General features: G+C 46.6%; 1 protein-coding gene across 1 annotated transcript; it reads right to left on the bottom strand.

The window, feature by feature from the left end:
- Positions 1–6,385: 6,385 nt before the first annotated feature.
- Positions 6,386–13,975, bottom strand: LOC124660744 (coiled-coil domain-containing protein SCD2-like). The gene is made up of 17 exons (XM_047198560.1): positions 13,550–13,975; positions 13,037–13,221; positions 12,046–12,115; positions 11,492–11,533; positions 11,342–11,404; positions 11,080–11,129; positions 10,975–11,002; positions 10,537–10,602; positions 10,336–10,446; positions 10,195–10,255; positions 8,988–9,101; positions 8,775–8,896; positions 8,270–8,339; positions 7,544–7,585; positions 7,372–7,412; positions 7,160–7,286; positions 6,386–6,992 (listed from the first exon to the last, which is right to left on the bottom strand). Exons 1-17 carry the CDS (start codon positions 13,943–13,945, stop codon positions 6,886–6,888), a joined length of 1,695 nt encoding a protein of 564 aa, XP_047054516.1. The 5' UTR covers positions 13,946–13,975; the 3' UTR covers positions 6,386–6,885.
- Between the last annotated feature and the right edge of the window lie 11,041 nt (positions 13,976–25,016).

Raw genomic sequence — 25,016 nt, 5'->3', positions numbered from 1 at the left:
GAGGTTTGGGAGGTGGTTCGGCGACTGCCGGCAGGCAAGGTGCCAGGACCGGACGGCTTCACGGCTGAATTCCTGCAGAAATGCTGGAGCGTGGTCAAGGGTGATTTCATGGCTGCCTTTGACAAGATGTACACGATGTGTGGGCGCGGGTTCCAGGGTCTTAACCAGGCCCTACTAACCCTGCTGCCTAAGCGCCCTGATGCGGCTGCTTTGGGTGACTACCGGTCGATCAGCCTTATCCACATCTTCGCCAAGCTGGTGGCGAAGACGTTGGCTACCCGTCCGGCCCCCGGATGGAATCTCTTGTGGATCGCAACCGGTGCGCGTTCATTCGTAGACGTTGCATCCATGACAACTTTATGTTGGTCCAGCAGACTGCTAGATTCCTCCATCGGGAAAAGCAGCCGAGAGTGATGCTCAAGCTGGATATTGCTCGCGCCTTCGACTCTGTTTCGTGGGGCTTCCTTATGGAGATCCTGCGCAAACTCGGGTTCGGCCCTAGGTTTTGCGAGTTGGTGTCCATCCTGCTATCCACAGCAAGTACTAGGGTGTTGCTCAATGGCGAGCCAGGCCCCCCCCCCCCCCATCTGGCATCGGAGGGGTCTGAGACAGGGAGATCCCATGTCGCCATCGCTGTTTGTTCTGGTGATGAACTCGCTCAACAAGCTCTTGGCGAAGGCCATCGAGCTGGGTGTCCTAAGGCGTCTTGCAAGACGAGACTTGATGACTTCGGTCTCCTTCTATGCGGACGACGTGGTGATCTTCTGTCACCCAGATGAGACGGAGTTGCGAGATGTTCGTGGTATCCTGGAGCTCTTTGGGGTGGCCTCAGGGTTGCATACCAACTTCGCCAAATGTTCGGTATCCCCGATCGGGTGCTCGGATGAGGAGGCCGCTGGCGCTGCTGAGCGCATGGGTTGTCAACTAGCGCCGTTCCCGGTGAAGTGCCTCGGCATACCACTGTCTATCAGGAGGTTGACGACTGCCTCTTTCCAGCCTCTGGTAGACCGGATTGCCGACAAACTTCCCACTTGGAGGGCGGCTATGATGCCAAGGGCGGGGTGTCTGACGCTTATTCGCTCGGTGCTCGCAGCGATCCCGCTGCACCAGCTGATGGTGTTGGGGGTCAACAAAACCGCTCTGAAGCAGGTCAAGAAAATCCCGAGGGGCTTCCTCTGGGCCGGCAGAGCTGATGCCAATGGCGGGCATTGCCACGTCAATTGGGCACGGGTCTGTCGACCTCTGAGGCTTGGGGGCCTCGGGATTCCGGACCTGGCTCGCACTGCTACCAGCCTAAGGGTGAGGTGGATATGGAGGATGCATACCGACCCCCTGCGACCTTGGCGCGGGCTGGACATGAACTTCTCGAAGACGGAGTTGGATGCCTTCGCGGTCTCCACCACCATGGTGATCGGGAACGGGGAATCCGCCCTCTTCTGGGAAGACAGATGGCTGGACGGCAAAGCTATGAAGGAGGTGGCGCCTGAGGTATATGCATTGGTACCAAAGCGCCGGAGAAAGGCGCGTACGGTCCGCCAAGCCCTGATGGACCACACTTGGATCGCTGACATAGTAGGGGCACCGAGCGCTCTGGCACTATGGCAGTACGTGCAGCTGTGGAGCCGGCTCAGGGATACCCAACTCTCGGCGGATCCGGACAGGATGGTTTGGCGTTGGACGACGGATGGCCAGTACTCCTCCAGTTCTTGCTATGACGCCTTCTTCCAAGGGGCGATAATTGCAGGCTTCTGGAAGTTGAACTGGAAATCCTGGGCGCCGCCAAGGGTGAAATTCTTCTTGTGGCTGGCCTATCTTGACAGGTGTTGGACGGGGGAGAGGCTGGCCAGACGGGGGTTGCCGCATACCCCCAACTGCCCGCTCGCGATCGGTCCACGGAGACCATGCGCCATCTTCTCACGGGCTACTCGTTCTCCGGGATGGTTTGGTTTGAGGTGATGTCGTGGATCCGATCCACTTCAAGCCCTCCCATGGCTGAGGGCGACTTCGCGGAGTGGTGGTCCTCGGCGGTGCGGACCGCCCTCGCCAGCCTACGCAAAGGCACTTCGTCGGTTATCATGCTTACGGCATGGTGGATATGGAAGCATCGAAACGCGGTGGTCTTCGACAACGCGCGGCCATCGGTGACGACCCTATTCAACGACATCGTGGCGGAAGCGCGGCAATGGGCGGACGCGGGAGCCTGGGGTGTGCGCCTTCTGCTCCCCTAGACTAGGTTTTCCTTTTCTTGGGTCGAGTTGTACGGCGTGGTGTTCGTCCGGATTCGGGCTTGTACATATAACCTTCTTTTCTATCAATGCATCGAAACGCAAGTCTTTTGCGTTTTCGCGAAAAGAAAAAAAATATGCTATGTTACTTCTAATGTATGTAAACCACGCCAAATTATTTCTAATGTATGTAAACCAAGCCAACCTATTTTGTTATATGAAAAATCATTTGTTGGTTAGATTCGTATCTATAAGAATATTTTTAAGATGCACAAAATTGATGTCAACCGTTAATTTTGTTTAGCCCACTGGCAAATAATCTTATTACCTCTTGATGGGTATGAATAGGCTGTCAGTAACTCTATATGGTTACTAATATTAGACTTAATTTGTAGAACTGTAATTTTTCTAAACAAGGAAAAAACATATACAACAAAATAGACATGGATTTAAAAAAGTTGTCACTACAGAAAATTGCTAAACAATGGAAACCGTTATTATGCTAATAAAATCAATGTTGGTTTAAGTTGGGCTAAAGATAGATGGACAGTGTAAGCTGGTCACTACAATTCCGCCCTTTGGAAGAACATAAATGTCATCGTTTTACTCGGTACACGTCTCAAGATAATGTATGTACTGCTGCTGACAGGTCCAGCTGCAAGTTTCTAGCCAGCAAGATTTGGTGAGATTGACAAACTGTTGATTGATTTGAGAGGCCACCTTGTAGCTGCAACTTGCAAGCGCTAGCTAGCTTCGTATGTACAGGTAGTAGGACTGTCCGATTGTATATCTTTCAGGTATGTACTCCCTCTCGCTCTAAATACTTGTCGCAGCTTAAAACTGCGACTAGGGCTGCAAATGAGTCGAGTTCGAGCGAGCTATACTTGGCTCAGCTCAACTCATAGAAAAATTTGAGCGAGCTCAGACTGAGTCAAGTTAAATGTCGACTTGTACAATTGGATCATCCACAGCTTGTAATGATCTCGAACGAGTTTCAAGCTAGCTAAGCAAGACAATGAAATTCTTATATTCTGAGGCAATTCTTTCATATAGTTTAAAATACATCATCATAGCAAACACAATATGATAGTTTTCAATAACAACCATGGCAATATAAATTTCTTCAGAAGACTATTACCTCATTGTAGCATAGCAAAAAAGACTCGCGCAATTCTAGCTGGGATAACAAATTAGAGGAAAAGGTTCATGAAAGTTCTAGTGTTGTGCAAAGATAGTAGGTGTTCTTGGAGCGGCCACCGGCCGCGAAGTAGTTCATCAAACCAGGTATGATTAATGCCTAAATTTTCTCTTTTAATTCACTTTCGGTCACATGTGTTGTAACAAATTATCATATTTCCTATTGATACGTAACCAAATAGTTATACATATTATGCTATTCCGAGCTACAGAGTTAAAATCAGGCTTTCAAGTCGAGCTAGAGAAGACGCTCATACTCAGCTCATTTATTTTCGATTCGATCTTTAGTCGAGCTAAAAAAGCGAGTCATTCTCGATCAGCTCACGAGCTTTTCTTGCAGCCCTACCTGCGAGGCTGCGACAAGTACTTACGGCTCGAGGGAGTAGTAATTTAACATCAGCGCAATGTAGGTATCTCCATGCATGTTGATAACATATGTATCGGTTTTTGTGGGAGGAATGATGCAACAGCAAAACCATGGATCATGTGCAATTCGAACTCAAGTACAAAGCACATCTCTTGTGCCACACACGAACTGGCCATGCGTATGATGCAAGAACTCACACTTGACGTTCGATCTTGCACGTATACGTATGGCTGCCTACAGGCTACCTAACTGTACAGAAAGCAGTACGTACTAGTAGTGCCACTACGTACACTGGCTAGTAGGCAGCAAGTGCCAACCGTATGGGACGGCGACGGTACGACAAGGAGGCCCGATCGATCGATCGCCTTTAACGTGTAGCCGAGGGAATGAGCTAGCGAGCAGGCGCAATGATGCAATTGCAAGCAACCGTGCATCGATCCATGACCATGGATTGATGGACGAGTGAATGACCAGGGGCGCAAGGTATGAAAGGGAGTGGGGAATAAATAAGAAACGGAGAGCGAGCGGCGGCAAAAGGCGTACGTAGGCGCGCCCAGCAGCAGGCTCCCCGTGACGGCTCTAAACCATTCTTGACCCTTCACCCGAAAAAAGGAGATCGATCCATCGATCGGTCGGTCAAGAGATCAATTCCAGACGCGTATGGTGCCTAATCTAAGTACGACGGAGCGGCAGGCCCGACCAGTCACCGCCGGCCAGCTGCGGGTGCCCTCGGTGCCAGGAAACCGGCCGACCGCCGACGATGAAATTCCGTTTCAGGAAAAGATCGATGTACGTACCGACGCAGTCCTGTGTAGCAGCTGGCCGCCGCCGGCCAGCGACAGTCGCCGTGAATGTGCTAGCTTCAGGCTTCCAGCTTCCAGAGACTTAGGGCATCTCCAACCGCGCGACCCAAACGGACGCGCTGGGTCGTCCATTTTGGGCCGTTGGGGTGGCCGAGCGAACACGCGGACAGCGGCCCGCGTCCGCGTGTCCGTTTGGATCGCGCGCTGCGTCCAACGCGCGGACGCAGCGCATAATCGGAGAAACACGAAAACAAAAGAAAAAAGGCAAATTTAAACGAAATTTGATTAAAACATATGCCCTATTTTGGGCAAATTTATACATAGCCCCATTTTGGGCAAATAACTAACAAAAGAAGCCCCTATATGGGCTTTTTACAATTTAAAAGAAAAAACCCTCTATTAGGGTTTGGTCGGCGGCGCGGTGGCCGCCGGTGCGCCGCCTAGCCCCTGTGGGCGTCGTCGTCGTCGTGGACGACGTCCCCGGCGGCGAGGCACCGCTGTGGCTCGACCGCGTCGGGGACTCCGGCCACCGAGACCACGGTGGCCTCCTCCCGAGCCGAGCGGGGGTCCGGAGCGACCCGAGGATGCGGCGGCGCACGGAGCGCGCGCCTCCTCCCCGAGGCGCCGCCGCCTCTCCGCCGGCGCGGCGCCTAGCCTCCCGGGCGCCGTCGCTCCTCGGCGCGGCGCCCGGCCTCTGCCGCCGCCGCTCCTCGCGGCGCTCCTCGTCGGCGCGGCGCCCGGCCTCCTCCCGCCGCGCCGCCTCCTCCTCCTCCCGTCGCGCCCGGCGGGCTCGGGCGTAGAGCTCCCATCCCTCCGCCTCCTCGACCTCCTCGCCGGCCGCTTCCTCCATCTCGGAGGTGCGAATGGCCGCATGGAGGTGCGGCCATTTCGCGTCCCCTCCGCCGCCGAGATGAGGAGCGCGACGCGGAGGTCCGGGTCCTCCTCCGAGGACTCGGGCTTGGGCTCCAGAAGCAGCGGCGGCGGTTGCGGCAATGCCGCGCCGCCGCGGGCGGCCTCTCCGATGTGGAGGCCGCCTCGGTTGCGTCCGGACGGCCGCAGCGCCGGCGGACGACGGCGGCCGCCGCTCGCCTCGTCGTCGTTGGCTCCGAAGCGAACCGCCGCCGGAGCCATGGCGGCGGTTTCGCTCGCGGGAGTGGAGCGGGGACCGGAGTGGAGGCCGGATCCCCTCCAGTCCCCATTTAATAGTCTCCCCGGTCACCGACAGGTGGGCCCAAGGGAGACGAGGCGACCAGCGCGCGGACGCGAGGGGACGGCACGTGCCATCCGCGGCCACGCAAACCTAGCCCAGATTTGGGCCGGGTTTGCGTCGTTCCGGACGCCGCGGCCGTCCGCTTTTGCGGTGCGTCCCCGCGTTGGGCCGCATTTTTGTCCGGCTCGACCCATCCGGACGCGTAGGCGCGAGATGGGTCGCCCCGTTGAAAATGCCCTTAAAACTTTGACAACTTGTACATGGTAAAATACGAAATTAAGATGTGTAACAGTAATGGCTTTTTTGTAACCATCATCATAATGGAGAAACAACAAACGTACTGTAATTACTTCTCTCAGGCTTGCAATGTGCAGCCCGTGTAGGACAAGTTTGAGTTGGGGCCTGTCTGTGTAGCGTAGGACTGTAGGGGTCTGGAGATCGCAGCACATGTGACGAGCCAAAAAGGACGGACAGTGACTCGGCGAGATCTTTTGACGCACCTGTCCAACTGTCTCTGTAGCAGACTCCAAGAGTCGCATTCCGATCTGAAGACCCTGCATCGTCGATCCGTGCACCGGTCAGAAGACGATGCAAGAAACAAGGTCAGCTTTTTCCCGCGATAAACCAAGTGTTTAATACACAAATTACAACAAAGCGACCTGCGTCAGGTGGTACATCTTTCGCTAGATGATGATGCACAAGTGGGACCTTAAGAGCATGTGGTTTGTTCATTTGTTCAGAGGAGGATCCTTGTACAAACTAGGAAACAAAGAGGGGACGTTGGGGGAGTAATCACAAAATTCACAGTTACCAGGTGAAGTGAGGTCATCATCATCTTGCCGCAAGAAACACTATAACACATTTCACAAAGACTATATTAATGAAGAGATGATACTGGCTCGCGACACACTCGTCAGAGCATTGGACAAGTCCATTGCTCAACACTGATGGACAGAAGCATCGCCTCGGAGATTGATTCGATGGTAGCAAGGGCCTGAGACCTGCTGGGAACCAGAGTTCCAATTTCTCCAAAACTGGGATGATACATGGAGCGTAAACAACCATGAATTCATGATGCATCCCCTATTCGTTCTCGGCTGCCAAAGCAGCTTCATCTATGTCTGCACGCGTGCCCTCCCACAATTGCTGCTCTACACCCAATTTTCGCAGCTCCGTCAAACCTCGCTCCACTGCAGTGACAAACCAGAGTGTTCAGTAAAGCAGAAAATCGAAAACATGGCATACTAGCCCAGAGAATTAGTTAGTTTTTAAGATAAACTAGTAATATAACAGGGGCATCTGCGAATGGTTAGTTTTTCAATAATAGATACTCCATAATATGGAACAGGCATCTTACCATCAATAGCATCATGAGAATTTGGAGCATGTGCATTGCGACCAATCCAAAACTGAAGTCTCTCATCAGCAATATCTTCCTCAATACCATGAGTTTTCGCTCGTCTCCAGAAGTATATAAGCCACGCCTGCATTTGGTGTGGTATGGAGTTCATAAATGTCAGGTAACAATTACTAAAATATTAGCAGTTCACATATTGCTAAAACGCTTACGTGCTTGAAGCTAACATCCTCTGCCTCTTCCGGGCTAAGGTCTGCAATATGTCAAATAGTTTCAGCTTAAATGAAGTTACAGACCCGGTTCAAAAAGGTGCCTATAATACAATCTCGAAACAGTAAAAGCAGAAATCCACAAAAAAAACAATTAGAAAAAGGCATGCGTTACCGAATGCCTCCAAGAATTTAGGTTCGCCAGGTGATTTATAATCTGAAAAGAATTTATAACTTGCTTAGTAAGAACGCGAACAAGGGCACAGAAATGCATCTTAATGGAGTTGACGAAGAAAATTCCTGTAATTTGAAATATAGTGCATGCACCTGATATGATACAATCAACACTTACTATTTTATGGCTGGATGCTAGTGAAACAGTTACTGGACAGAAGATAAAATGCTTATATGAGGAGTTTGTAATGTTCCAAATAGATAACCACGTTATAGGCCCCCCATATGCAAATTAGAAGAAATGCAAACCCAAAATTTCATCGTGAGACCCTCTTGATTGTAGATAAGGGGTTTCCCTTTACCAATTCCACCGGACAAAAAAGTTAACTAATGAGCCTTGAAAATAGTCAAAATACAATAGTATGCATCAAAGGTCCTGTGCCCTACCGTTACATTGTAAACTTAAAAGAAGATAAAATAAAGAAATAAATTGCATACGCAGAAGTATTTGCTTATTAAAGTGAAGCCGTCACAAAGCTGTAGCACCACCACTGATTTCATGAAAAGTACTCCCTCCATCCCATAATATAAGATGTTATTACAACCAATATACTCCTATAATGCTTGTAATAATCTTATAATATTGGACAGAGGGAGCAATAAAGAAGCAACTATCATACTGATAGAACGTAAATGAGTATGATAGAAACAATGCAAAAGAACAAACCTGATGTGAATTGCCGAACTATGCTAGGTCTTCGGTGTTGACCCAGTGCAACTACAACAGCATCTTCTACCTACATGGCAATAACTATATTGAGGACCCTAGTGATTGTGAAGCCAGTTAGCAGTTACAGACAGGAGAGAAACTGTACAGTGATAAAAGATCAAAAGTGTGTCATTTGTACAGCAGTTGAAATAGTCTCCATAGAAGAAACAGATTAGTTTTGAGTCCCTCTATTACATCAGAAATCAAATCAATTACTCTTTACTTTTGGGAGATGTAAAACTCTGCCAGCACATTAAATTATGTTTTCACTTAGCATTCCAGTGGGTGGAATCAACAGAGGCTCAGTCAAACTTTGAAGAATATTAGAAGCTAATACCCACGATATTTGGCGGAACAGCTTGTTCCTATATTGAAGTTTGAATAAGTGCTACAAATGTAGCTTTGCCGTTGAAATCTAGAAAAATATGTTAACATGATTTGCTGCTGGAAAAGGACAGGATACCTTTAAAGATGAAAGCTCTCTCAGTCCCATTTCAACTGAAAGCATGCTCTCTATGTTGCCTTCTCCCATAATATCACTCATATCTCGCACAAGCCGGTTTCTCCTCTGAGCATCATCTTCACCTGCTTGAATAAATTCCAAGAATAGTTCATTGGAGTGTGCATGGAATAAACTATGATCTACAACTTCTACAGTATATAGATGCAGACTTGCCTTGCTTAGGCTCATCCTTAGCCTTTTGACCAGCAGAGAGAACCACCTCAAGAGGAAGAGGGGCTAAAGATGACCAATGTTCATGCTTTGATACCGCAATCTCGGGATAAACTCCTTCAAGTTTGTTAGCAAACCAAGCCATCAGACAACCAAGGATCAGGATAGAAATAAAATCACATCAGAAATTAGCATCACATGTGAATAGACTTCATGGTCCTTTTCCTTTTGGTCCCCTAACCTAAGTACAGATCCAGTCCTATACATAGTTGGGCTGGCCTGGTAGCAGTTCGATCAGTTAGCTCTTATTCTGTGTTAAAGAATCAGTACTTCTATTGTCAGCCATCGTGCAAGGCGCAAAAGAGTTCCTAGGAGGCTAGGAGTAGGAGACCAGGCAAGCCTAACACATCAACCACACAGTATAAAGGCTTGTTAAATATCCTCAGAAGCACAGCAGCCTAAAGGATTATCACATCCATGTACAAAATGGTCTCTATAATCCTCTTATGTGCCCTTTCTTTTAAGTGTTTACTTAAATTATACTTTCACTTGCTCCCTCCGATTCATATTACTTGATGTTAATATAGATGCATCTAGACACATTTTAGCTGTAGATACATCCATTTTAGCATCAACTAATATGGATCGGAGGGAGTACTTTATTTCAAAATATATTTATTCAATAGGTCTTATCTAGTGTTTCATAAAAATGCAACTCTCCTTTGTATATAATCTATGGCTCCATTAGGAATTCTGATGGACCATAGTAATCTTGTTTGGTGGATATGTGGGTGTTGTAAGAGGACAACCATTGGATTATAAAAAGTTATCTCACTTTAATCTGATTTTAGCAAGCATAGTAGTAGTCACAATTACTTTTTCATGACAGTTCAAAACATAAGCACATCATAGCACAGTTTCCACAAAGCCGATGCACATCTTAGCAAATACAATATGTGGTTCGGTGAGAGCTGGGATATCCTATTGACCATTACACAAAGAAGATAAATCACAGAAGCAAGCTAGCCAACTTCATTTCACGAGCCAACATATAACATTTGTCCATAGAATAAATTTGCTGCGTGAATGCTACAGAAGCTTTGTATCCACTAAATGCCTCGAGAACAATTATAGGATTAGCTCATACTGGATAATGTAAATCATGCTCAACTTTTTCCCACCAAATGATATGGCTTCTTAAGCAACTTACCATATTGAACCGCTAAGCCCCAATACCGTGCAAGCCAGCACCTTTTAAGGACAACTTCTTCCTGGCGTAAAGTTATAAATAGGTCAAATAACATGTCAAAAGAAATTAAAATGAGTAGAATCATAGGTAAATCAGACCAACCATTTCTTCCTGTGTTAAGATCATTCTCTGAGTCATCGATCGCAGCGCCTTTGTTTCAGACTCTGCCTCCTTTAGCTGGTCCACAGCCGCTGCAACCTCCTCCTTCGCAGACTATTTAATGAATGGGTGAAGAGTCAAATATAGCACCATATAGAAACCAATAAAGGCCACCATATGTTGATTCGTAGGAAGTATCATTACCTCAAGTTCATGCTTAATGTCCCCATTTCTACCGTCATTTGATTCCCTTGCAGCCTTTAGTGCAGCCTGTGAACATGTAAATAGAAAAGGAATTATGGAAGCGACACCAAAAGTGCTGGCTAACTGGAAGGAAGCTGCCTCTTCAATTATTAAGTACAGTACATAACAGCTTGCAAAATCTGTATGTATATGTTTTCGTATCATTTAGCAAAACTTTGGAATAAGGACCTAGCATAGCCACAGTAGTTTAACACAACACCAAATTGAGAAGGATGGCACTGACGTTCTGCAGGGTGCAGAGGATTTATCCTCTTGTTTGGATAACAAATGACATTATAAACGCAATTATTTCACAATTACTCATCAAAATCTTGGCTAACAAACAGTAGGAGAAATGGTTTGCTAGTAACCCATGAAAAAAACTAAAGAATAACTGACCTCCCTCTGTTTAAGTGCCGCCTCCTTCCTGCCAGCATTCATGAAAATGTTATGCTACAAGAGTTCTTGATTTGTCAAGTAAGCATATTCAGACATGGAACAAACCTGCTCAAGAGACGAGCTTCTAAGGATACCCCATCTCCGAGAGCGGCTACCTGCATATTAGGAAACTATTACATCCAGAAACTGAATGCAGATACAGCTTATTTTGCAAGGAAAACTGCATTCTATTAACACAAAAAGGTGAATTTATTCCGATATTTCAGAAATCTATAGTTGAGACAGGTTCAGAACATGTATTACAAATGAACAATCATATCAAACTACAAAGCAAATCAGAAGAATTTTTAGTGGGTCATAATGCCACCTGTTTCTCAAGCTCCTTGGCTCTAGCTTCCGCTTCCTCGCATTTTTCTTCAGCACGCCGTAACTGTTGTTCAAGGTTCAGAATAAACTTAAATGAGCACGTCTTAGAAAAGATTAGTGCATTACACTATCATTCTCCTCTAGCAATTACCTTTTCTAGAACACTTTCATTCTCCTCTTGTAGCATATCAAGCTGTAGGACATCACTGTGTTAGTCTTCAAATAGCTGATATGCACTCTTCAAGTTTTCAGTTTTCTAGTAAGAAAATCTAACAGCTAAATCACAAACCACGAACAAATGCAAATACTCCCTCCGATCCATATTAGTTGTCGCTGATTTAGTACAACTTTGCACTAAACCAGCGACAATTAATATGGATTTGAGGGAATAACTATTTCCTCTCTTCTCGAGTACACGCCATTCCAGCTTTCAAATATTGTGCCTAGAGACATGAAATTGTACGTTATCAACCCGAACTTTTCTTGCCATTCCAGCTTTTCCCTGGGATATCCATCATCTTCCTTATCTAAATTGTTATTTCCAAAGTCATTTACTAATACAGACTAGGAACCCACATCACGAGAGAAATAAGTAACCTAATAAATGTTTCAAATGAGGGTAATATGGTTTGCATGTTCCTTGTTTGCTGTGCAAAATAATCTACTTAGAAATGGATGGAGTAGTTTCTACAGAAAAAAGAAAACCTCATCTTGAAGCGTAGATGACTCTCTCCGTGGCGCTGATTCTCTATTGTTAAGTGGTGCTGTATCAAACCTGAAGCAGGAAAGGTCAAAAAACTATACATGTTGCCCTTTTAGATCGTAAAGAGAAGGGATGCAAGGAAATTCAAGCTAGAAAAAGAGTTTAATGTGATAATTCAAAATTTTAAATGCATGAACACAACAAGAAATGCAGTGCACATGGTAAGTTGGTAACATATAGAAATCATAAAAGTGTGTGCTTCACATGGTAGAATAGTCGGCAATATATAGATGTATCAACTAGTCAGCAACATCTCTTTTAGGGCGTCAAAAGGAACAATTTGCTATAATTAGTAATACTCTCTGCAACCAAATAGATTATGCAGCACAGTTCAGCATAGCACAGTAGTCTCTAACTGGCCACAAGGCATACTAGTCACACAGCTATTATGTTGACCGAATCTAAGATCAGATCACAAGTTACATGAGATGTTACATTTCAGTCACATTAGCAAACAACTAAACATTGCAGTACCTAGTGAGCACACACAACTGGACTCAATTTTATTAGGTACTCTCTGCTGTGACAGGTATTTCAGCTTGTCATACTATGCGGATCTTATTCATCATAAGTAACAGCCTAGAAGAATAGTAGTATGTCTCGTTCGTTTTTACATGTTGGTGCATGGGCACCTAATGGTTGGACACCATCATGCTGAGAAAATTTAAGAAAATATTGGCCATCATTGAAACATGTAAAAAGACCTAATGACAAGTCCAGTCAAAGTAAGCCCATTGCAAGAGCTGATTAATGCAGTAAGCTATTGTCAAAAATTATTCTGACAAGTGACACAAGGAGTACAATTCGCTCACTATTGCTAATTGGTTGAACACTAGTATCATGCAATCGTTACGTAGAAGCTCACAGCAGCCTATTTCTAGTATACATCACACGATGCACATTATACAGGTTTGAGTATGTCACTGCATGTACCTTCTCGTCTGACTGCGTTGCACTGGAGAATCCACAGCCACGGGCGGGATAGGAGATGGTGTTCGCAGCGTCGAGTTGGTTTTGATTGGCGGCACCACAGTGGCAGTTGGCCGTGCCGCAACGGCCAATCTCCCGGTTGATGCTGACCGGACTGGAGGAGGTTGCTCTACAATGTTCCGACCTAACTAATGAAAACATGAGGAGATCAAATTAGCAGAAGGCTACCGAGTAAGCAGATTGAGCAGATCGAGACGCCAATTCGAAATTCGTAATGATTAATGGGTTCCCCAAACACTCCCGAGGAAAACGGACTAACAAACGACTCGGCATTAGCCGATGGAACTACTCGCTTCATTTGCAAATTCAACTGAGGAAGCATGCTTTGAAACCGATTTGACCTCGATTTGACCAACTAGGACTAAGTCCGCTCATAGCTGGAGCTCGAAACAGCCGATTCCGAAGCAGAGCCGCGGCCCCGAGCGAGGCCGGCGAGAGATCCGGGAGCAAACTTACCGCAGGGGAGGGAGATCTCGCGGCGCGGCCGAGCAGAGAGACGCCGTTGCTGCCGTGCGGGGCGCGGGCTCCGCTGCCGAACCTGATCGGGGGCGGGGGCGGGTGGTCGTTGGCGTAGTCGTCCTCGTCCTCGTCGTCCCCGTTGGCCGCGGCGGCGCTCTGGGAGGCCATGACCTGCGCGAGCCTCGCGGCCGCGGCGCGCGCGGCGACGTTCTGCGTGCGGCGGACGTTAGAGATGGCCCCGGCGCCGGCGCCTGCGCCCGGGATGGAGGCGGCAGAGGAGGTTGAGGAGGAGCGGTGGTGGGAGGGGGAGACGCCGCCCGGGGAGGTGGAGCCCGTGCTGCTGCCGCTGCGCTGGCGCCCGTAGACGGGGCTCCCCGCCCGGAGACGGTCCATTGGGCGAGCGGCGGGCTCGCCGGAGGGAGGGATCTGGGCCGCTGCGCGCGCTGTACGGACGGCCGCGGCAGCGTCACGACGCGGAGATGGCGAGGGACAGAGGCCAGGGGGGGGGCAAGTTGTGGAAGGAAGTGGGGGAGAGTACGCTCGCGATGCCGGTGGAGTTTTCTGTTTTTGTCTTCTCGCACTTTGCCTCCTCATCTTTCATCAATTTTCAACAGTCGACCGTCTTCAAATTAATAATTGGTTAAATTTGCACCTAATTTTGAATACCCCAATTATTTTTACACCATTTTTCAGGTCATGATATCAAGGTTTATCTAAGTATTGCTTCTTAACCAGTCTACTTGTAGTTGTATGGTTGGCTGGAAAATTTGTTTGGCTGGTGGTTTGATTTTAATGGAACCGGGGAAAGTCCTTCTTGTTGATCTAAAAAAAAAATTGTATTTGTATAGATGGGCCAGAAATTTAGTTTGAGCTTTCTTGTGAACTATGTAACTATTTTTTTATATCGATCAAATGCTCGTAAAAGCTTTCCCTGAAGAAAGAAAGAGAAATTCCATGCAGGCACATGACACTTCTTGGATTGTAAAATCTTATTAACATGTCTATCAAAATGAAATATGTTGGCACCAATCATTTCCAACCAAAAAATATATAATTTGAGTATTACATGAGTCCAATCTCTTTTTTTATGTAGAGGCCGAGTATCAAACATATTTTTTGAAAAAAATACTTAAATCTAATGTATAAATTGTTCTTTCAAAGAAACTAAAAATAAATCTAATGCATGCACATCTAGAAAAAATATGCAAATATGTGGGTAGGTGTTTTCTTTGCGAGAGGAATCTAGATCTAAATTATAGAAGTTCAGAAGAAGTAAAAAAACACCTCAAACATAATAATAGTTACATCGGGATTCCCGAGCCACCTAACGATCACTATTATCGCCGAACGAGCTGCCGGCTAGCCGCTATCGCCCCTCCCCTACCTGGAGCCGGCATGGCGTTGTTGGTGATAGTCGTGAAGTCCTTGTGAAGTCTTTGTGGGTGTGCCCCTAAGGACTAGGGCACTAGAGCTGAAGTCATTGCCATTAAACTCTTCAATTGAGTTGAATCTTTTGATACCAAACATGTAACAGCCATAAATTGAACGAGATCCATCACTCCATGGCCACAACGACCAGCTAAATCCCCACCCTCCTCAACTCCACCGGCAAGATTTCCACCGACGAGGTGGATGAGGAGGCGGGTATACCTTATTCTTGTTCCACGCAACGCCGCCATAACCACCCTAACGTCACTACTGGTTGACCGGCCTCTAACTTTAGGGACTCTACTGTAGCACCAAGCGCAGGTCTGAGGTGTCCACCCCTCCCGCTGCCGGAGCAACAAGCAGAGGAGGCAGGGACCCAACAATTTACGATCGGGGACGAAGAAGATGGGGCGGATGGCGGCGACCACGGGTTGGTGTTGTTATCAGGGAACTCTCCTAGCACCTACCTGGGAAAAAAAAGCTCTCACCCAACTCAGATGGATACTACCATTTTGTACCTGTTGCTCATGTATCTTAAAACACAATTGAATTTACTATGTACTACCTCTAATGCAAATGAATAAGGCTTATATATTTCTATTGTTAAAAGTGAAACTATATATTTTTATAGTTGTTAATAGTTTTAAAAAATTGATCAAACTTTACTTAGCTTGATTTTTTTTTAAACAGTACTATTCATTGGAATACAACCGATGGCTACAAAAACTGATGAAGAAATCGAAAAAGATTAGGGTGCATCACGCAAAAGTGCAAAACGGACTGCTACATTTGGGAAGCGAGTTTCTAGTCTGGTTTTCCACACACCCCGCACGCAGCAACAGAGAGCGATGTTCTCGGTGCGTGCTGGCGCCGCGCGTCCCGATCCGCTGCACGGATCTATTACGCGGAACACGCTGTGTTGTTTCCCTGACACCGTTGATTTTCCTGGCAGACCTGATCCGACGGGCAGATCATTGGCTTCATCGTGAGGCTCGCGCAGCAGATCCGCAGGTGAATGGTGGTCGCAGAATATTGGCAACCATCTCCATCAGGAGAGCTTTATGCTGCGGGAAGACACAAGAGCTAATAACGAACTAGGGAAAGTGGCCACCATGGCGTACCACAATGATACTCCGTAGAATAGAACAATGTCGATGCTTGAAACTCAGTCGCGTACGAAAGATCGTACTGCTTGGTTACCGAAGAGAAGTTAACACGTGTTCTTTTTGTAAGAAAAAGGAAAATCCCCACCGAAAATAGCTAGCAAAACATTGGTGTAGACGCGCCTGTTTATTCAAGACCTGAAAAGAAAATATCATTTAAAAGTTACAACTTCAACAATGTGAATCTACCTCACTCCTCATAAGAACTCAAATGCAAATTCGAGTTCCTAATTTCTAATACAATTGTATGTGACCTACATTAAAATAAACAAAATGTGCAAATAACACTAATGATTGGATTTGTACTGTTCAAAGTAATACAAATTTCAATTTTCTCTTTTTCGTGTAGGTCTCACATATGGTCGTATTTTCACTTTAGAATTGACACGAGTAAGTATCAAAATAACATGTACATGCAAAAGGTTATTTTTATTATTTCTAGAACTTTTAAATAGCATTTTTTGATTTTTTAAAAAATCAGCTTATAAAAAATAAAAAATAATAACCAGAGACTTAACTATCATCTTCTACGACATGTGCAATAAGTGTGTCCTAGCAAAACCCGAACAAAAATGATAAGGAAAGAACGCTTTGATTTTATTCTACCAAAGCTGATGACTTGGCATCCGTATGATTCTTTTTAGCGGACGATGGATGGCAATTGCAAGCAAAACAAGAAAAAAAAGAGTTTTCATGTAACTATTTTTGGTTGGCCCACAATGGATTGCTTCCAAAACATCCCTCGATACTGGTGTCTAGACAGAAAATGGGCTAACGATAAATAAGTTCCTAAAGACAAAGCATGTAAAATGATATCACTAGAGGTGCGTCGATTTTGGCGGGTCCTACCAAAAGTCGAACTTGAGATCGAAGCAGAATGTTCAAGCCAATTCAACAAGGGCACGTGGTACGAATGTTGACAATGTGTGATCTAGTTGTGGGCAACATTTTGGGTTTTCACATAGAAAATGTTCATACTTTTCATCGAAGCCATCACTAGCAACCCCTCTACCAGTTAGCGTTGTCTTTCTAGCCAAACCCCGACCTTGAGAGAGCCCAAAGCCTACACGCACTGCCAGAGAAAACACCACAACAACAAAAAATGAGGACCTCATCTTCTCGCATCCGGCCATTATAGCACCACCTTCAATGCGCATTCGAGGGAAGGGCGAAGAGTCCTCCATTGCAGCAATAGCACGTCCACATTTGCCCAAAGAGCCCAACTACCAATACCCAAACCGTCACGAAACACGCGTTGCCGACCTAGATCCACGATCCACCAAAATGGCAGCGCCGCCGCTCCTCCCGTGAAGGACACCACGAGTGGCATGTCAGGCAGCTCCGAAAACCACTATAGAGAGGGCCATGCCGCCCCTACTGCATCTACACATTCTTTGTGCGGCGACACATTGTCTGTGGCATGGGAGAGATGCGAGATAGGTGAACAAGTGTCGAGCCGCCTTGTATGCATGGTAGCATCATCAAAATAATTATCAAATTTTGTGAACTTTTTGGTATTTCAAATAACACCGAGTACAATATAGAAGTTGGTACACTCGCGTGCAGACCATAACACTCGTCGAAGACCTGCTCAAGAGTGGGGCTAGGAAGCTTCCCTCCTTTAGAAAAAAAAAGTGGTTCAAAGAGTTTAGAGAGCGGATTTGGTGCACCCAGGTGCGAGTGATCCTGGTTTTTGTAATATTTAAAAATCATACTTGTGGGTTTTAGACAATCATAAATTTTATTCCGCGAATACATACACATGTTTTGAATACTCGTGCAAGTTTTTGGTAGAAATTGTGTTGTATTTGAGCTAAGGAAAAATAAATAAATAAATTGTAGGGATGGAAAATTCAGATTTTGTCAGAAATTTGTCTTTTTTGTATAACTCAAAATGTAACATATTTTCATTTGAAATTTACACCATACCTTCGAAATGTTTATATGTATGTGCACATTTTTAAATTCACAAAGTGTTTTTCAAATACTGGAAGCACTGCTCATGCGTCAAAGAGACTTTTTCGGTTTAAAGAGGCTTAAAATGGCACTTGGCTCCTACCTCCTATGAACCAAATAGATGAGCACTGTCGCTAGGTTTTCCCCCATATTTTATCTCTGCTCTTCCTAAGAAGCAAGGAGATGTGCACATGTCGCATGTTTTGACGCTGGTGAGGGGTCCACCCTGGCCACGTCCATGTCTTGTTATCTACTCCAGATTTCCGGCAAGTTGATGAGCCATGAGAGCAAGTACAATAGAGTCCAGTCAGCTGACTATAAGACATTAAATAATATATTTTAGATGAGTTGGAGGAGAGAGAAGAGGAGAGAGAAGGGAGGTGAGGTTACTTATGCGATAGCAAGCTCTTGCAGCGTCTTCTAGGCACGCTTGTGAGAGTGAAAGGTGGGCCATATATTAGTAAAGTATTACATTCTTATAGCCAACTATTGTAAATGTTAGCTATATGATGACTACAAATGATATAACATCTTGTTATAGCCAACAGTTGGCTATACTATTGGAATTGCTCTGATTAAGTTGCCGGGTTAGTGCAATCGTTAGTACTAGTACTTGTGGTTGTCGCTTAATTAGGCCGCTTAATTACATGTCTCGCATATCATCCTATTCCTATCACCATCGTCACCTGTAGCTGGTCTCGTTCGATTGTAACGTGTTGACATTGCGCGCGGCCCAGAAAATAATACCAAGTCGCCGATCAATTGAAGTCGATCCATGCGGACGTAGACGCAAGAGGCAAACTAGTTAGCGAACTATTTCAGACGAGACCAGATCCGGTCCAGCGTATTCTTTGCTTGTGCCGGAAGGGGCACGCATGCACCATGCAGACATGGATCATGGATGGATATGTAGGTGCACACTGCACAGCACGTCTGCACGTACGTACAAGAGGCTGAAGAAGTGGGGCGTGCATGCGTACGTGGTGGCAAGGCTGGCCATGTGCGCGCGTGCTGGTTAAATCATCCCATCCACCGCAAGTAGATGCATGCATGATCGACCATGCTACTAGCTAGCTACGGGTAGTTGCAACGCCCCATCACGCGCCCGCATCAAATCACATGACCCGTCGATTGACCCCGCGCCGCGCATACGTACGTACATACATGCACGGCACGTCAGGACCATCACATTGTCTCCCTGCCTGCCTAGCTACCTTCCTTCTTTGCGGTTACAATGTTACACATGCATGCATGTTACACCATCAGCCTAATTTGTGTTATGCTCCATGTTTTATTAGTCATGTTTGAACTATGTTGAATTTCCATGTGTTTATTTCATTGTCTCCCTGCCTAGCTACCTAGCTACATTTGTTCTTTGTTACAATTTTACACATGCATGCAGGTTAAGCCATCTCGACCCATTTCAGACACGAAAAATATACATTTGGGTCGGGTAGCCCCAAGACCCAACATTTTTTTTTCAAGATCAGTTTTTAATTAATATAATGAATTTACATAGTGACAAAAATTAAATAAAAAGACTAGAAAATAAACCCTAGATAACTAGGGCGTATGCCATGGCTGCCTACTCGTTGTCATCGTCGTCGACGAGGTTGATGAAGACCGGCGCCGTCCAAGGCCACGACCAGTGCATAGCATGGTGAGTGCGGCGGAGGTGTTGGTGCGCTTTGAGGTGGCGTATGGGCGAGAGGAGGCATCAGAGGAGTCACTGGCCTCCCTTGGGCATGCGCGGACTCCCGCTGGTGGATGGCGAGGCCATCCCACTAAGCGAGCTGGTCGAGCTCCTCTAGGCGATGGCCATTTCGATGGCCTCCGCCTTTGTGAGGTTCGCTGGCTGGAACTCCTAGGTCATGGCGACGCCTGGAGGAGCCGCGTTGTTGTTGTGGACTTCGTCTTCGCCCTCCTTGTCGTCGAGGCCAATGACACGATCCATGTTGAATAAGTTCACGCGTCCCCAAGGTGGACCAGTTGTAGGAGCCTAGGGTGAAGGATGGATCGTTGCGCAGATCCGGTGGCAGGATGAAGCGACGATGGATCCCAAATTGGCGCTTGCGTCCCTCGTGTGGCAGTGGGGGCATTGGGACACGTCGGGAATTGAGGTACGAGCCATCGCCAAGGAACCGCCCGGTTCTCGTCGAACAACCGTTGCGTGAAGTCCACCGACACTTAGAGGCGGTTGCACTATTTTTTCGTTCATACCGACACAAGAGGAGTTGGCCTCGTGGTCGTTCTTCATCTTTCGAAACAACCATCCCTTGCCCATGGCATTGGCCGTGGCGACGGCGTTGACTGTAGGCGGAGGAGTGGCTAGAACGCAATCGGCCTGGTCCTCTTAAAAAGCCGGGGCGCTCCTTCACTTACAATGTCTGGAGGCAATGCCAAAGCGCTTCCTGCACCAGCACGCATTAGCGTGTGGGAGTCGAGAAAGCACAATCAAATCAGCGTAAAATACCGAAACGACACCGACAACCAGTACTAGTCCGCAGAAGACGAAGCAGGCACGGTCGTTGGCAGGCAGGCCCGCAGGAGAAGGCCGTGGAATTGTGCGCTGCCGGGAAGTCTGCGGCGACGCATTCCGAACGTAAATTTGGGCCACACATGCATCTATGCGAACATGCCTGTCATTTTGGGATGGGGTTTTCCCTATTTTCTATTTTCTGTGACGTAAACGGTCACTTTATGTCCATTTACGCTGGACTGCTGGAGATGCCTTTAGGCCAAAAAACTTATCGCTAGGAGCAGAGGATGAGAAAATCCGCTAGGAGTGCTTGTGTTGAAGGTTATTGTGGTGCCCAACCTAAAATGGGTTCCAATAGAGTCCCCAATGACTGCTTGTAGCGTGGGTGGTCCAATTGTTTGTCCGAGACTTACACCCCAGCCACAATTCATAGGACCCTCACGCACCACGCCCAATGCCGACAGACCCATTCCACTCACCCTAGCTCGTCACTCTCGTGTGCTCGCCTCTTTCCCACCCCTGCGAATCACCCGCCAAATCATCGCCGCCACCCCCATTTTGGCCGGTGCGTCGACAGCTCGGCGACGTCTACGGAGCAACATCACATGGTCCTCCCACTTCGGTTGTCACTCTCGCTCATCTAGAAGCCGCCACTACTAGGGTTCGACCGTCGACATCTCGAACCACTCTCCCGTCTTTGCGTTGCCATGTTCCAATTTGTTCCAATTTGCCGAGTTGGAACGATAGATAGACGTCTAGCGAGTCCTGCCTAGGCAATGTAAGTTATTTTCCCCCTTTCGGTGGATGTAGAGTTTAGTAGGGTTTCAATTTAGGATATTTTAGATTCTACCTACATTAGCTTAGATTTGGTGCTATTTTGACCGATTTGTAGTACCCTGAGGTGAACTATGCTCCTAAATCGATCGACTACCCAACATTCTGCGGTTTCACAACATATTGTACTCCCTCCGTCCCAGTTCATAGGGCCTACGCGTATTCCTAGGTTGCAAATTTAACCATCATAATACAAGTTATATATGAGAAAATATATATCATTAGAAAGTTTAGGTGTTGTACTTTCTAATGATATAATTTTTGTGTTGTACAATTGATATTATGTTTGTCAAATTGACAACCTAGAGATACGTGCAAGCCTTATGAACCGGGACGGAGGGAGTAAGTAGGATTGTGCAATATTTTATTGATTACTTGAACTTACAAGAAATATGCAATGCGTTTGTAGTGTGATTTGCTCAATTATGGTGTTCACAATTTATATTTACAGGATGCCATAAACTATGGCTCCGTATATTGGGTTGATTTGGAGTGGCCTGCAACACCCCAAAATGCACTATCTAGTTTGTGGGGCATGTATGAAAACTTCAACACTGCTGCAATTGAAGGGAGAATTCAGAATGCTGAGTTGCTTCAGAATGCACTATCTATCTGTTGATTAATGGAATTGAAGGGCAGTCAAATTAGTTAACTCAAACTGATGAATCATACAGTATGTCATTATATTATCATAACTCACGTAACTGTCATTGCCCTTGTACCCTAGCAGGCAGCGGCACGTACGGCAGTGCAGACTGCAGACCCTGCAGATTAGGATGGCCACCGACAGAGGGTAGTCACGCCACAGTACTGCTTCACCTGGTCTGTCAGCCTCAAAAGTTATTAATTATCTATGTGGCGCGCATAGTCTTTTTGATCGGTTTGCAACGTGCAGTAACTGCAGTTCTACTGCTTTGGCCGCGTTTTGTAGTCTATATATGGAAGTTGGTAGACTACATGAGGTGCGAAAGATTTTTTTTTCGTGCGTAACCAAACAACAGGTTCAAAACTGTTTGCACAACACAGCCGTTAAAGCAGTCGAAAAGGGTCTTGGGCCAGACTCCACAGCTACGCTCGAATGTGGTGTTTCTCCGGGACCAGGCCAGTTGCAAACAAAACCGCGTGAAGATTCTCTTAATTTTCAGTGTTAGGTTGTTGGGCCCTCACATGACAGCCTCACGTGCATGCAGGACACAGCCACAACCAAACAACCAGCCCAAAATCTTTTCTCAGCCCACAAATCTCATCACAGGCTACCAAACGGAGTGGAGACAACGTCTTTTGCACCGTTTCAAATGGACCAGACTTCACTGGGCCAAGAACGTGCATTGTTTTCGGGCCTAGCTCCAAGGAAACGTCAACCAAACGCGCTCTTTGCGATTGACATGTCTGTTTTATTGTTTTTAATCAGTCATCTGCCTGATTATATTCAGTATCCTCTGATCAACACATAATACAGATGTACTGCCTTTTTTTGAACGGGATGTACTGCCTATTAGCCATCTACTACATGCTTACTGCACACTTAATTAATGATTGATGAGTCGCTAGCAAACTCCTCTTTTTTTAGATTACCAGGATATAGACTCACAAACGCAAACCACCCCACACACACTCAAAGGCTTCGCATGCTTGTAGGAGTGTGAGTGCGACACAACTCACAAGGTGCAAAATCCAAGAATTGAACTAAGCTAGACAAACCACACACTCCACAGTATGCCTAATGCCTTGCCAAATGGCAGTAGCAGACCAGGTTAATTATCTAACGTGCTTGCCGTTCACAAAAGGCAGCTAGCTAGCTAGTTGTTGTTACATTGCAAAATAGTAATCTTCAGAGGGACAGGAAATGCCACGAACAAACATATGAATGTACAACCCATGGCCTAACAAACAGACGTACTACTGTCTGTCTATGGCTGGGGCCATCTTCTTTTACAGAAGAGAAGAGAAGTTGCACAGGGAAAGTATCCATTTGCGTCCATTTAAAAAGGATCCAGGCAGGGCCTTGTGGGAGTGTGTGTAAAGGCTCATCAAGGCAACAACTGGAATGTGTGATAGAGAGGCAGGAATCAGTTATATTTTTGCTTGCATCAGTGAGTGAGAGCTAGATTGCCCCAGCGTCTGCCAGTTGCATATTGTTCTCCAGAACATAGTCCATTCTTCATAGGCAATCGTCGGCATGAATCTCTTGTTCCAGTGCCCCTGCTGTTCGTGCTTCTGCTTCGTCAAGGCCAAGAAGAGCCGCGAGGCCAAGCAGGACGGAGGAGGAGGAGATGTGAGCAAATTCCAAGGGCGAGTAGCTGCTGGGAAACCCACAAACATGTAGCTCTCGTTCTTGATTTGCTCGCGTCATTCTGCATGCATGCATGCTGAGCCAGTTCCTATCTTCAAGTTCCTTCGGCCTGTCTAGCCATACTGTCTTTACACGCTCATGTCGAATTGTCAATTGCTTTTTGTACGTAGCACGCCCTTCGTATTTTTCCTAGCGACCTCTTTGTCTTGCTATGGAGTTGGCTACTATCTTTGAAATTTATCAGTGTGAATCACACAGATTTGCGTCTTCGTATTGTGACTGTGTGTGTGGTCTATATAAAATCACTACTCCCTCCATCTGTAAATAGATGTCTAAGGATTGTTTAACTCTGAATATATCTAGACACCAAATAGCATCCACATATATTAAGATTTTAATAATTTTAGGGTCTATTTATCGTCAGAGGTAGTACTATTTTGGTAGATTCCCCTTACTGGGCTTAGCCTTCAGATCTGGTAAGTACCCGCAAAAAAAAAATGGTAGCATTCTCAGATTTTGTTTGTTCTGCTGATTGGCCACTATTTGCTTCGCATGAAGATTTATTAGCAATGTAATGTTGAGGCCAATTTCTTTAGCAATGTTATTTTACTGACGTGCTATGTATGTCGCTAAAATAGATTATTTTTGGAATTGTATATCCATTGGCAGCGAGCCGATGCGACGATGTCATCAATCTTTGAAATCAACTCCTTTTCAGTCTTATTAGATGTTTCGTGAATGTGCTCAGTGTTAGAGTATCTCTAGAAAACCCCTCAAACCGCAAACTGTAAACACACGTTTGTAGATCAGGAAAAACACGATATGCAAGCTGAAAAAAGCCTCCACGGAACGGACACTGTAAAACCAGATACTGTTAACGGAGGAAGTACTCCGTATTTATTTGCCTTTTTTTCTTCACTTCTTCCCCAACCTCCACCCACGCCTGGCTGCCCGCGCGCCGCCCGCACCGAGCGATCTGCCCCGCCGCCGCTCGCCTGCCCCGCGCTCCCGCAGCCGCCTGCTCCGCCTGCCCCTCCCGCAAGCGCCGCTCGGCCACTCGCCCGCGTGCGCGCGTCCCCCTGGCCCGACGCCGTCCGCCGTCGCCCAACTCGTCCATGCTCGCCACGCGCTGCTCGGCCGCCCCTTCCTGCACACACGCTCGCCCCGACCGTGCATCCTCGCCGCGTTGCTAGGCTCGTCAAGGCCACCTACCTTTCGGTATCATATGATTCATGCTCTACCTTTCGGTATCACGTGTTCCGAGACCATGTCTGTACATGCTAGGCTCGTCAAGGCCACCTTAGTATCCGC

The sequence above is a fragment of the Lolium rigidum genome, chromosome 6 (assembly GCF_022539505.1).
Source record: "Lolium rigidum isolate FL_2022 chromosome 6, APGP_CSIRO_Lrig_0.1, whole genome shotgun sequence".
Taxonomy (NCBI): domain Eukaryota; kingdom Viridiplantae; phylum Streptophyta; class Magnoliopsida; order Poales; family Poaceae; genus Lolium; species Lolium rigidum.
This window is presented reverse-complemented; position numbering and strand designations above follow the sequence as displayed.